The 12,832-nt window shown below is 41.4% G+C and overlaps 1 protein-coding gene across 2 annotated transcripts in view; it reads left to right on the forward strand.

Moving 5' to 3' along the window:
- Window positions 1–12,832, forward strand: part of LOC110071748 (LIM homeobox transcription factor 1-alpha) — a 93,112-nt gene that overhangs the window by 15,582 nt on the left and 64,698 nt on the right. For both annotated transcript variants that reach the window (XM_072991275.2, XM_072991274.2), the window contains exon 3: window positions 8,740–8,926. In XM_072991275.2, coding sequence (XP_072847376.1) covers window positions 8,740–8,926 — 187 coding nt within the window. The remainder of the gene's footprint in view (window positions 1–8,739; window positions 8,927–12,832) is intronic.

A 12,832-nucleotide genomic window follows, 5' to 3' on the forward strand; every position in this document is an offset into this window, starting at 1 on the left:
GGAACTCACTGAGTACACAAATATTGAGTAGGATACTGGTTGTACATTTGAACAGAGGAGATTCTCTTTCTAAATGGAGGTATGAGGCCCTGATTGCGGTCATTTGTGCTGCTTTTGTGAGACTCTGGAGAGTGATACCTATCTTTAACACTGCTCCTTCTTATTATTATAAGTATCTTAGGAGATGAAATCAGGAGGTAAATTTCAGAGGGTGTTTAGGTGTATAGTGGCTACCTAAGTTTTGATGATGGAAGGCAGTGCTGGAATTAAAGGGGGCAAACATGGTCTGCCTCTCAACTTTTTATGATGGGATCTGTAGCCACGTGGCACTGACTCTTCACCCCAATCCATCTTTCTGTAACTGGACTAATGGCAGAGCATAAGGTGTCCGTCTGTATCACTTTATAAAATTTATGCACCTTTTTCTTCCATTAATGGCTACTTTAAAAAAAACTAGCAGTAAGGCACCATGAAGTCAGTCAAACAGTATTGGCAGGAGCTTTTGATGTTGACACCCTCAGATGACTACTTGGAAATGTTTGAGGAATGTGTGTTAGATCTTATAATATGCCTATTCACCTTTTGAACTCATCACAGTCCTTAAAAGGGTAGCACCTTCCATATGTGAAGAGGTAGGTAGCTTTCTTGTGGAGCTGGACCGACTAGATCTAATAAAAGAACAAAATGATCAATAAATAATGTTCTTTGGGTGGCATCTGGCTCAAAGTTAGAACTTCTTTTGTGTTTGTTAAATAACCACTCCAACTCCACCTACCTCTTTTGCCTTTTTGGTGGCCTGCAAGAGAAATGAAGCGTTAAACGAAATAACCCCCACTCCCATCCCTTTATCCTTCCTTGAGTAACTCAATTACCTTTCTGTAAAAATTAAAATGAAGCTATGTCTGGGCAATGAGACCTGCTGTCCAATAATCCCTGAGGTGTGACTCGTAGCCTAATTATTTATGTCCGACACTGTTACACAGCTCATGTGGATGGCGCTAAATTGCAGGCCTGGGTCACATGCTGTAAACCTTGGCAACTAGTTTGGTTACTTCATCTTATAATTGAAAGCCCGCTTCAGCTCCGAGGAGCAAACTTCAAGGGTCTGGGTTGAGTCCAGGGAGGGAGGCAAGCTCGCTTTATTCTAAACCCAGCCCTTCAATCGAACAAAAGAAGTCAATACTGTACTTGGTGTGCGCTAGAGCTAATATCGTGCAGTGTCAACAACAGTGGCTAGACCCGTCATCCAGTGTTTGTTCCACAAGGAAATGGGAATTGGTCTTCCATAGAAGATATATTGCTCTAGAAGCGAAAGCAGGAAGAGGCCTTCTACAGTAGCTTCCCACCAAGCCTAAGCACCTGGGCTTCCATAGGGGGTAAATATCAGCTGGTTACAGTTTTCCCTGCTGTGGTGAACGATACTGCTTTTTAAAATTTGCATCCACGCTTATAAATTAGCAGTGAGAAATATTATGCAAACCTGTACTGTATCTTCTTTTGCCTCCCCCCCCCCCCGGCTGATTTCCTCCTCTTTTTTTTGACTATGGAGAAGCAGTCACCTTAATAAGAGTCATATTTACTCCTGTTCTAATCCAGGAGCAGTTTTACCTTTTTAATTCCCCTCCTTCACGTACATCCATTTAAAAAAAAGCTCTCAACCTCTTTGGCTTTTCTGCTCCTGCATTTCCATTATCTGGTTTCCCATCCAAAAGAGAGGCCTCATCTGGAAATGGTTTTGTAGAGCTAAGCAAACACACAATCCCAACAGGACCAGTGATGTTTGGTTCTGAACGATCCAAGGAATATTAATGAGGATGATTTAAAAATGGGTTACACCTCATCATACATAACATCAGACTTAAAGTATGCCCATTGAAATCATTGGGATTTAAGGAAGATAATGGTCATCAAGTCTCACAGATTTTTAATGAGCCAATCCTAGGTTTGAATAAGCCTGGATCCAACTCAGTATCTTATTGTAAATAAAAAAGATTGGACATGTTGCCTTAAATGAAGCAACTGTGTTAGCAACAATTGCCAGATCCTTTATTTGCTATGTGAAACAGTGAATAAATTTTGACTCCACACCTAATGAAGGGGGGGGGGCAACAGGAAATACTTTTGGTTGTTGTGGGTTTTTCGGGCTTCTTGGCCATGTTCTGAAGGTGGTTTTTCCTAATGTGAAAGCCTTCGCGAATACAAGGAAATACTTTTGTTTACAATCCCCAGATTTCCTGAGATAGCTATCAAGATAAGTAACTTTACTGCAAACCCTTTCATATAATAGCCAGATGCATCAGCTGGGCTCACAGGTCACCCAGGAGTGCAGAGGGTCCTGATGTTTAAAAAATATCACTTTTTTAATCCAGTTCAGATCTCAGGTTTCATTTTAATGAGATGAAAGGGCCAACAGGTTTGCCAGCCGGCTGTGATCGATCTGGGCAATTTTCCAAGAACCTGAACTTCTCTTTCTACTCCTCTGATGCCATCTCAAAATGGCAAAGGTGTACATGGAGCTTGCTTCCAGGTGCACTTCTACATCCATGGGAAACCTGTAAGGTGCCTTTCCCTCTTCCTATGCCTTCATACTGTAGTTTTTACAGCACAAATTAGAAGTCGTTATTTAAAATTTTAAAAACCATGATTTTTTTAAAAAAAAAAACACACGCACACACATTGTGATAGCCAGTGAATGGTTAAACTAGTGGAACACAAAGTCAAACCATCATCTTCTATGCCAGAGCGTTTGTGTAGCCAGATTCACCTGCTTTAGCTCTCCAGTGACATGGCATCCCAAATGGGCATCCTGATCCTTACTTTCTGCCCACCTGGTACTCCATTGACTGGATTTTGTTTATCTTTCGTGGTTCCCAAGTTTGCGTTTTAGAGAACAGAGTCACTGCCTGTCTGAGGAATGGGTTGGCTTGGCTTTACAAGAAATGGCCAAAAGTGTCTGTGCCTGAATGCTCTACTTCATTTAACCACCCACCCCCACACAAACCTGCATGCTGTAATGCGGCAGCGGCGGCGGGGGGGGGGGAATACCTCTTTTTGTAACCCTTTCAGACCCAGCGGGATTTCTCAGGAGAGCAAGTAGATGAGAGCAAATAGAGACCCTGAGATTTCTTTATTCATGATGCTTGTAACCTGCCTTTCCTGCACTGAGCTCACATGGTGGACTTTTTCTCCAATGACATCAAGAGCTACATGGCTCCAGTCTTCGTCACATCCTCCTCTCAGCAATCCTGTGGTCAGCTGGAGAGGAAGAGAGCGAGTGGATGGCCAAGGTCACCCAAACATCTCGTGGCACAGTGGGAACTGGACCCAGGATCTTCCAGGCCCCAACCTAACACTTTGATCACATATATGTAAGCCGCCTAGAGTGGTCTTAACTGACTATATAGGCAGGATATTAAATAAATAAATAAATAAATAAATAAATAAATAAATAAATAAATAAATAAATAAATAAATAAATAAATAAATAATATCATGTAGACTGTATCAACATAGTGACATTTCAATGAGAGATAGGACTTTTATCTGTCTGTCTGTCTGTCTGTCTGTCTGTCTCTATCATCTATCTATCTATCTATCTATCTATCTATCTATCTATCTATCTATCTATCTATCTATCTATCTATCTATCTATCTATCTATCTATCTATCTATCTATCTATCTATCTATCTATCTATCTATCTATCTATCTATCCATCCATCCTAATATTCTCCATATAAACCAAGATACACAAGCGGGAGAAGATGCTGGTCAGATTTTTACGAGAACCTTCTGTTAGCCCACTCAAAACTGGAATGAACCACACCTAACCAGGTGAGACCACCTGCAGCTTACTTTAGAGCACTGGTTCTTAACCTTGGGTTACTCAGGAGTTTTGGACTGCAACTCCCAGAAGCCTTCACCACCAGCTATGCTGACTGGGGTTTCTGGGAGTTGCAGTTCAAAAGCATCTGAGTAACAAAGGTTAAGAACCACTGCTTTAGAGCACTGGTTTCCTACCTTGGGTTCCTGAATGTTCTTGGACTACAACTCCCAGAAATCCTGGCCAGCACAGCTAGTGGGGAAGGCTTCTGAGGATTTTAGTCCAAGAACATCCAAGGACCCAAGGTTGGGAACCATTAGTCTAGAGCAGTGGTCCCCAACCTTGGGCCTCCAGGTGTTCTTGGACTTCAACTCCCAGAAATCCTGGCCAGCAGAAGTGGTGGTGAAGGCTTCTGGGAGTTGTAGTCCAAGAACATCTGGAGGCCCAAGGTTGAGGACCATTGGTCTAGAGAGATGGATCAAGACATTTTGTTGCCTGAATCATGACAGGAAATGATCACCTGAAGTTAAGAAACATAGTATTTTTATTTTATTTATTTATTTATTTATTTATTTATTTATTTATTTATTTATTTATTTATTTATTTATTTATTTATTTATTTATTTATTTATTGTATTTATACCCCGCCTATCTAGTCATTTCGACCACTCTAGGCGGCTTAGCCAAGTTTGGCCAAATTATGTTGGCACTTTATGAGGAAGGAAAAAAACGAAATTCCAAAGGCATTTCTTTCTAGAAATAAAGATAACAGTAATAATATATAAGCAACAATTTGCTGTGTGTTCATCATACCCCACCCTACCAAATTCACTGCCCAATGTGCTGGAAGTGCATGTTGAGTTAGAGAGAACACATGGCATTCAGAAATGAATAGAAGCAATACAAAGAAGCAGACACCCGCGGTCCTCTCAGCTGGCCCTTCCACTGGGCAAAGTAGAGGTGATGGGCACTTAGGTGGCAGTGATCTGGAGGATGCAGTGGTAGCAGCAGTGGCAGTGCCAGGTCCCTGGATGTTTCCATCAGGCTCTGGGTTTTATGTGGATTGGCTTAGACCACACACTCCCATTAGGTTACCGTCTTCTATGGAGGTCTTGCTGGGCATTTCACTGCTAATGGAGATATGGATGGTGAAAAGCAAGGACAGGGTCTTTTTTGTGACTGCACCCCAGTCTTAGAATTCCCTCCCAAAGGCACATCTCTATTTATTTTCTGACTAACAGTCAAGTCGTTTTTGTCCTGTTGGATTTTTAATAGTTTTTAATATGAGACTGACAGTTTTGCTTTTGCTTTTCTTGGTTTTAATGGTGCTCTGGTTTTAATTCTAGTTTGATATTTAAATTTGTTTTTGGCGTTTTGTTTTATGTTTTGCTGTAGAGCATTCTTGACTTTATTAATTTGCCTTAGAGCATTCATTCATGCTAGATGGATTAATTCATAAGCAAACAAGATGGAGTACCAAGATTTGTAAAGCATTAGTTTGGATTTAAGAGAAGGGAATTGATCCCAATGAAACAAACTTGCCTCCATTCAAGCAGCCCATCCAGTCCACCGGAAAGCTACTCAGAAGCTCGGGGTCCCCAGCTGAATAAAGAAGGACCCCTGAATATCAAGCAAAGACACCGTCCATTCACAGAGCCTTTGCACTGTGCATGAAAAGTAGCTCCTGATATAATTCTATGTTTTTAGTACAGGCTTTACAAAAAACCCATGCCCTTCCATATTTCTATTAAAGAGAGGGAAATACTTAAGACAACACTTGCCTCAATGTGTGCCTTGCCCAAAAGCAAAGAGTGATTCTTTCTTCAGAACTGCCCTCTAAAAAAGTGGTTCCCAACCTTGGGTAACCCAGGTGTCTCTGGAGTTATTCCAGTCCATCTTTTCCTAAGGTCCCTTCATCAGACCTTTTTGGAACCACACATTTGACTCTATGATATGGAGTGTTTAACTAATATAATAGCCTTCATTTCCTTTCAACATACTCTCAGTGTTTTTTTTAATGCAAAACTAGATGTGATTTCTTTCATTTCCGCAGATTGATTGGCTTCTGTTCCTCTCGTTTTAGCTTTGTGTCTGCAAATAAAGTCTAGTTAAAAGAAGTGGGAGGAGATGAGATTGAGGATGATTATGCGTTTTAATAAATATTAATTAATTACATTCATGCCATCGTGTCAGTTCCCACTTATAGTGACCCTTTACAGTCCTGTAAACTGTGCAGCTTGCCCAAGGCTACAGAGACCAGCTCTTTTCCAAGAAGGCACATTGGGGAATCAAACTCCCAACCCCTGGTTCTGCAGACATGTGTTCTGACTATCCAGCCAGCTAATAATTATTTCTACAATATGAAAATGTATGCAAATGTAACTAATAAGTATCCAATTAATTCACTAACACTCATACAATTGATCCATTAAGATTCACGGTTGAGAGCCCTAATATTCATGCCTTTTCCTTAAGGCTTAATGGGCTGCTGGAGACCATACATTTCCTTGAGGAGAGCTACCAAAATCCACTGTTCCCACATGCTAAAGGAAACAGTAAAAAGCAAGCGGGCATATATGCTCAGACGTAGGTTTTCCCTTTCTCTTTGCATCTGCTTGCAACTAGCAAAGGCCGATCTGAGCAAAGCAATCTCTGCTCTAGAAATGGATTGGGCCATGCACAGAGTACATGGACCACCCTCAAAAATGGGGGCAGGGGGAAGTGCCTAAGGAAATTCCAGCTACCACAATCCATACGGTTGCTGTGATAGAAGGAAGGATGAAATTCTCTTGGAAAAACCTTCACTTCCCATTTGCTTCAGGCCTATGTCAACTCCGCCACTGAATGGGTTGTTTGTCACTGATCTGCCTGTCTTTATCATTTGCTCTCTCTGCTGGAAAACTTTTGTCGGTCTGCCCCAGATGATTGCCATGATAATCCCAAGGAGTCCACTGCGAAATATAACACTGTTTAAAATGAGTGTGTCCTGCTGAAGCCAAAGTATGAAGTAGGGGGCAGCACGAGAAATTTAGCTGCCTTAGGCAAAAGACCTTATGGCACCATCATCCTGCAGTTCTATCTAGAGAAGTGAACTGGGTTGATGTTGGCTATGGGACGGTGATATCTGCTACATCAGAGAAAGGTAAATTAGACTAAGGGGTATAGGAGATGGCTCCATCCTCCAAGAGAGAAGAAGGTCAGAGAGCACAGGAGAAGGACACTTGAAGCAGTTGCTTCCCTCTGCCAGCCATCAGGGAAGGAAGTAAGACCAGTACCAAATCTTGACTTGCAAGAAGGACGACAAATTCACCAGACAGATGAAGTGATGGATGCCCTTGTGCTGGCAATTAAGAGGCACTGTGCCATCCTTTTACCTTTTTCTGCCTCGGCAGATTTGTGTGTGTTTGAATGAAAAGGAAACAAAATGGAAGAAGAGGGGACAAAACACAGAAAGGTTACAAACAGAATGCAACAACAGCCGTAAAATTCCATTAACAGAGTAAGGCAATTGCATGATAAATGCTTCATCTGGGAATAACTGGTATCAGGCAATGGTAAACATAGAATTGAAATGAGTGATGGCAAATCACTGGCAAATCCTCTGAGTTTCGGGATTTCTCAGAGCATTTCAAGTTCTCCACTACTTGCCATGATTTGTATAAGGGCTTCGAAAAAACAGTCAGATTGATCATTAATTGAAACAAAACTTCATACAGTGGGAAATGTAGAGTCAATTGGTCATAAGTCTATTTTCCAGTAAGGAGGGTTGCAGCTGATTAATAATGCCTGTTGCCAGCCCATATGATTACACAGAGCTTTCAAATGAAAGCTGCAAAAGGAGGAGGAGGAGGAGGAGGAGAAGGTATGGCATTCTTCAACATTTTCTATTTACCTGTAGAACTATGAAAGATCTCCTGATCCAATAACTTTCTTTTGTAAACTTTCCCTTATTTATTTATTTCAAGTGTTTTATTTAATCTCTGTATTCCCCTACAGACTAAAATGTGTTTCTTTGATTTTACACACACACACACACACACACACACACACACACACACACACACACACACACACACACACACACACACAATGCACCTTTTTGATTTTGCATTTTGAAATTGGATGTTACTTTTTTTATTTCCATCAAGAATTAATGTCTTTCTAATGTACAGAAGATTCTTGAGGTGAGGGATATTTTGTCTCATAAGAGGTCTTGGGAGGTGCAAAAACACTATTTCAATCAACACAGTCAAACCCAATAAAACGATTTGCTACCTCCATCTCCAGTCTTCAGTCTCACATTGATCACTTCCTCCTATTGTTGATGGTTCTCTCCTAGCATGGACGAAATGTCCTCACAGCTATTTGGGCTTTGGATATAGCAGCTGTAAACAAAAATCACACCCAAACCAGTCTCCAAGATTCTTCAGCCAAGGAGTTCTTCCTGTAATATCCTTTTTCATTTGCTCTGAAGGATCAGTTTTAACAACCTCTACTTTTTGATTCTTATTGTGTGATCAAAATATTCTAGGTTTCTGCTTCTTATTTCCTCAGCATTATTCATTCAGATTAAAAGTTCCTCACTGGTCACCTTCTTGATCCAAGAAATTCTTAGCATCCATGCATCTATCTCTTTTTGCAGTTGCCTGTGTTAAGATTCATGATTCCGTGTCGTACAATAGAATACGTAGCACCATGCAGTGGGCATATACTGTTGTGCTGGGAGTAATTCCCACTGGATGGAATGGAACTGACTTACTGAATAGATAAATGAAGGACCATAATGTCACTGAGCAAAATGTCCTCGTTCAATTGTGCGCTGGTGGATCTTCCCTCTAACTGGGCTGCTCCACCTCTACCAGGATGCAACTCATTTTTGCTTCCATTGTTGCTGTTGTTTTCCCCCTACATTTTAGGCTCCGAGTCCAAAATGCGAGAAGTTTGTGCTGGGTGCAACACCCCAATCTCCGACCGCTTCCTCCTGAGGGTGAACGAGCGTTCCTGGCATGAAGGCTGTGTGAAGTGTGCCGCTTGCCTGCAGCCTCTGTCGGGGACATGCTATTGCCGCAACCGGCAGCTCTACTGCAAACATGACTACGAAAAGTAAGCCCCTTGCATCTTTTGATTTCTTTCCACTTGGCTTCTGAATGTGTTCGTGTCTGTGGTTACATGTGTGGAGGGAGGGGGGAACCCTGAGAGAGACGGGAACGCTGTCTTTTTCTGGATGATTGTGGATTCAGGCAACCTTGTTATCTGTCTGGTAGATTCAGTAAATAGTTACGTGCCTGGGGCATCTGGCCAAAAACAGCTGAGATGTCACAGTGGAACTCTGTGGGACTGCGAGCTTATTGGTTGCCACAAATTGATTGCTGTGATGTCACAGAGGCTTGGCAAAGCCTGGCATGGAGCCTGAGAACTGAAATGCTAAGGCCAGTTAATATCTTCTGTTCTATTACAGATAACCAATAGAGCAGCACATGGTTGGTGCAAATTGTGTCCGTGATTATGGAATGCTTCTTGACAGATGCTGTTTGTAGTATAGTTGAAGCTTTTATCAGACGTAGGCTTAGAGACAGAAATTCTTTGTCTATCCAAGAACAGAAATCCTCTGAGAGCAGAAGGCTTGCTGCAAATGAACTTATCACCATATGGATAGATTGTTGACAGGTTGCTGAAATGGGGGGGGGGGGCTAATGAAAACCATATGTGTTCAGAAGCAAGATAAATATATGGTTGAGAATCAGAAACCCTCAATTTGAATTAAGAGAATAGAATACGAGTTCTAGATATTCCTGCCTGCTTTACCTTATTTTGGCATAACGTATTCTACTGCCTTTTAAGAGCGGTTTGGGAAGCCAGGGAATAATGGAAAGCATTGAGACATTTCTAAGCTTTATTACATGCCCAGGAGGGGTAGGAATGTCTTTTCTCATTAATAAAAAATAAGCAAAGTAACATAATTCCACATCAGACAGCCAAGTGTGTTTGCACAGCAAAACCGTGAATTCATTAAACCTGGATACCAGGTGAGCAATAGCCCAGTCTGGATATTGTGAAATATTGGCAAGGCATAATGAGTCAGCAATATGAGGCTACCGCATTTAGTATGAATGTAGTAGCTCCTGTTATCCCTGATCCTAGAGTTAGAGATGAATCACCTTCATGGCATCAGTTGAGTTTTTCTCATTCAAAGCAAACAGATTCCACTGAAGGAAGGAGACTGATTTTTTGTTACAGTCTATGTGTGTTCCCAGTGCTCATTGTTTTCTCAGTGGTAAACTGTAATTTGGGCCTCTGTCTTGCATAATTTGGGGGACTAGATTAAAATTAATCAGTAAAAAAAAGCATGGAGCACTGGGAACATCCAAAGAGCACGGTAAATATGAATTTTTCCTCCAGTGGAAATTGATTGTTTTAAGGGACACACACACACACACACACACACACACACACACACACACACACACACACACACACACACACACACACACACACACACACAGAGAGAATGTATTATACAATTTTGTAATGCCGATGTGTGCATTTAGGCTTTGCATGGGGCCTCCAGTTTGGCTCAAAGGCTGTTTTGGTGCTTTACACCAAAATATTCAGGCCCATCTATGATTAATCCACACTTCAAACTGCTATCTCAAAATCTCAATCATCAGTCCATCCATTCACTTGGAAGAAAAAAATATTATTATTATTCCCCCCCTCACTCCACTAATATACATACATTTTTGGAGACACAAAAGACCTTAAAAAGGAAAGTGTACTTGCCAAATTGAAGATGCAATGAGTTGTGTGGTAGGTGTCTTTAAAGCTTGTTTGTTTTAGAACAAATACAAAATGCAACAGATGCATTCAGTTGAGTACTTTGGTCTTTTCTGTTCATGCTGCTTTTTGCCTTCTTTCTGTCTCCCTATTATTGACGGCACCTTCCTAGCTGTATTACTTGAATAGTTGCGCTAAAGAAGAGCCAGTTAAAACGAAAACTGAGTGAGGAAGAAGAGTTAAAGTATGGGCCTGAAAGAGAAGACTGTGAGCGTTAGGCAGTGGTGGGCGAGCATGGATAACAGGTAGACAGAATCCCTTTGCTGGGGCATGATTCTGAAATCCTAAAAAACACTGTTAATGTACAGAGTTACTATACTGCTGCATTGAATAAGGCAATAAAGGCGGAATACAATTTTCGGAGTTGACATGTTTCACTTTAAAGGCAGCTTGGTGAGCACCAGAGCTACAGAGGTGAGGCAGCAGTGTGTGGCAGAGGTGAACAGGCCAAAACACGCAGCTAAATCAAGGGCAGTCTTTGGGGGGGCATCATCCCCTTGCTGGGAAGCACAGTGCTTGAACCCTAAGAAAATATAACTGAAATATTTCACGGAAAGGCAGCTGGCTTGGCAAAGGGCTTGTCTCATGACTGATCAAGGTAAACTCAGGAAGCGATATCACAGTAATATAATGTAACTACTGAAACTGTTAAGAGAGGGAGTTGATGCAGAAATAAATATAGACACATAATTGAGGAGAGACAATGATATGGAAATTAAAAATAGTTCTTCACTCAAAGAAATACAGTTGGAATAGGAAATACTTTTGAAACAATAAAGCTTTTTCACAATATGAATTAAAGATGTCACAGAAGTGTATGTAAAACAATTTATAAATATGAGAGAAACATATGAGAGAGAGAGAGAGAGAGAGAGAGATGAGGAAAGCAAATTAACTCGGGACAACAAGGCAGAGTTGAGGCGGGAGGCAAGAATAAGTTTCACTATTAAAACACACATCAGTTCATACACAATAAACAAATGAGGAAACGGGATTAGGCTAGACTACTCTAATTAATGAGACAAAGCAAGCAAAAGTGGAAAGAGATGCTCAGAGGAAACAATAGAACTGCATTTTTAAAATGCATATATATTGTAATCCACCTTGGGTCCTACAAAGAAGAAAATGTGGAATGGAAATTAAATAAACACACCCAAAGAAGCCCTTCACCCTCAGTGTTGCAAAGTACTGCACCAGCCACCAAATTAAATTGCATGAGGTAACTGACTATATGCTTTCAGTGACTTCATACAATGTCTCCCCCACAAGCACTGTGACTGATGGTGGTGAAATTCTTGTCTGATAGATCTCTTAGGGAGCAAAGCCCAGCTTCGCTCTTTCTTCCTTGTGATCAAACTATGATTTCTTTATTTGGTCACGTTGGAGACGCACTAGCCAAAATCCTCTTCCGTAGCTACATGGATAACGACCATTTTGGAAGCGAATTGGCCCAGTTTAAGAAATCACCACAAATACTGCATTTTCTGTTACACTCTGAGTCATACAACTTAGTATGCAACAAATAGCGGCCAAACCCCTGCTGCTTAATGCAGTAAATCACGCCAGGGTAGTTCCATTGAATCAGTGGGCATTTTATTTCATCCTTCTCTTTTGCCTACAAGAAGTTCCAGGACTGTATCTATGCTGATTCACCAGAAGAACTGTCATGGTGGCAGCAGCAACGGCAGGAATATCACGGCTTCTGCCAAATCCTGCATCTCAGCACCTTCCTATCTCTGGCCCTCCAAAGGGGGTGGACTTTAACTCTCACCAACCCTATGTTAGGAGTGATGAGATTTGTAGTCTGGCACACCTGGAATGTGCTGGGGGTGGGTAAGATGACTACAGCTCAGTGTGCAGTAGGTCTGAAGCATAAAACTGCATCCCCAAAGGAGACTGTTCAATGTGAAAGGGTTAAACTAGCTCCTAACTCCAGGGCAGTTTTGTTGCCATGGTATTGAGAAACACTGCTCCTGGATGTAGAGATACACAGTGTATTTAGAAACAGGCAGACCTTGCAGATGCCAGTATGGCTGCCTACATGTTGGAGACCATAGTCTGAATATACGGAAATGCAAAATGAAACTAATTTCTGCTGCTGACAAATATTGTATGAAGTAAACCTTAAGCTACTGCTAGTGGGCTTCTTGATTGCCTTGGCATTGAATAGGAGAC

Source organism: Pogona vitticeps, chromosome 2 (assembly GCF_051106095.1).
Source record: "Pogona vitticeps strain Pit_001003342236 chromosome 2, PviZW2.1, whole genome shotgun sequence".
NCBI lineage: Eukaryota > Metazoa > Chordata > Lepidosauria > Squamata > Agamidae > Pogona > Pogona vitticeps.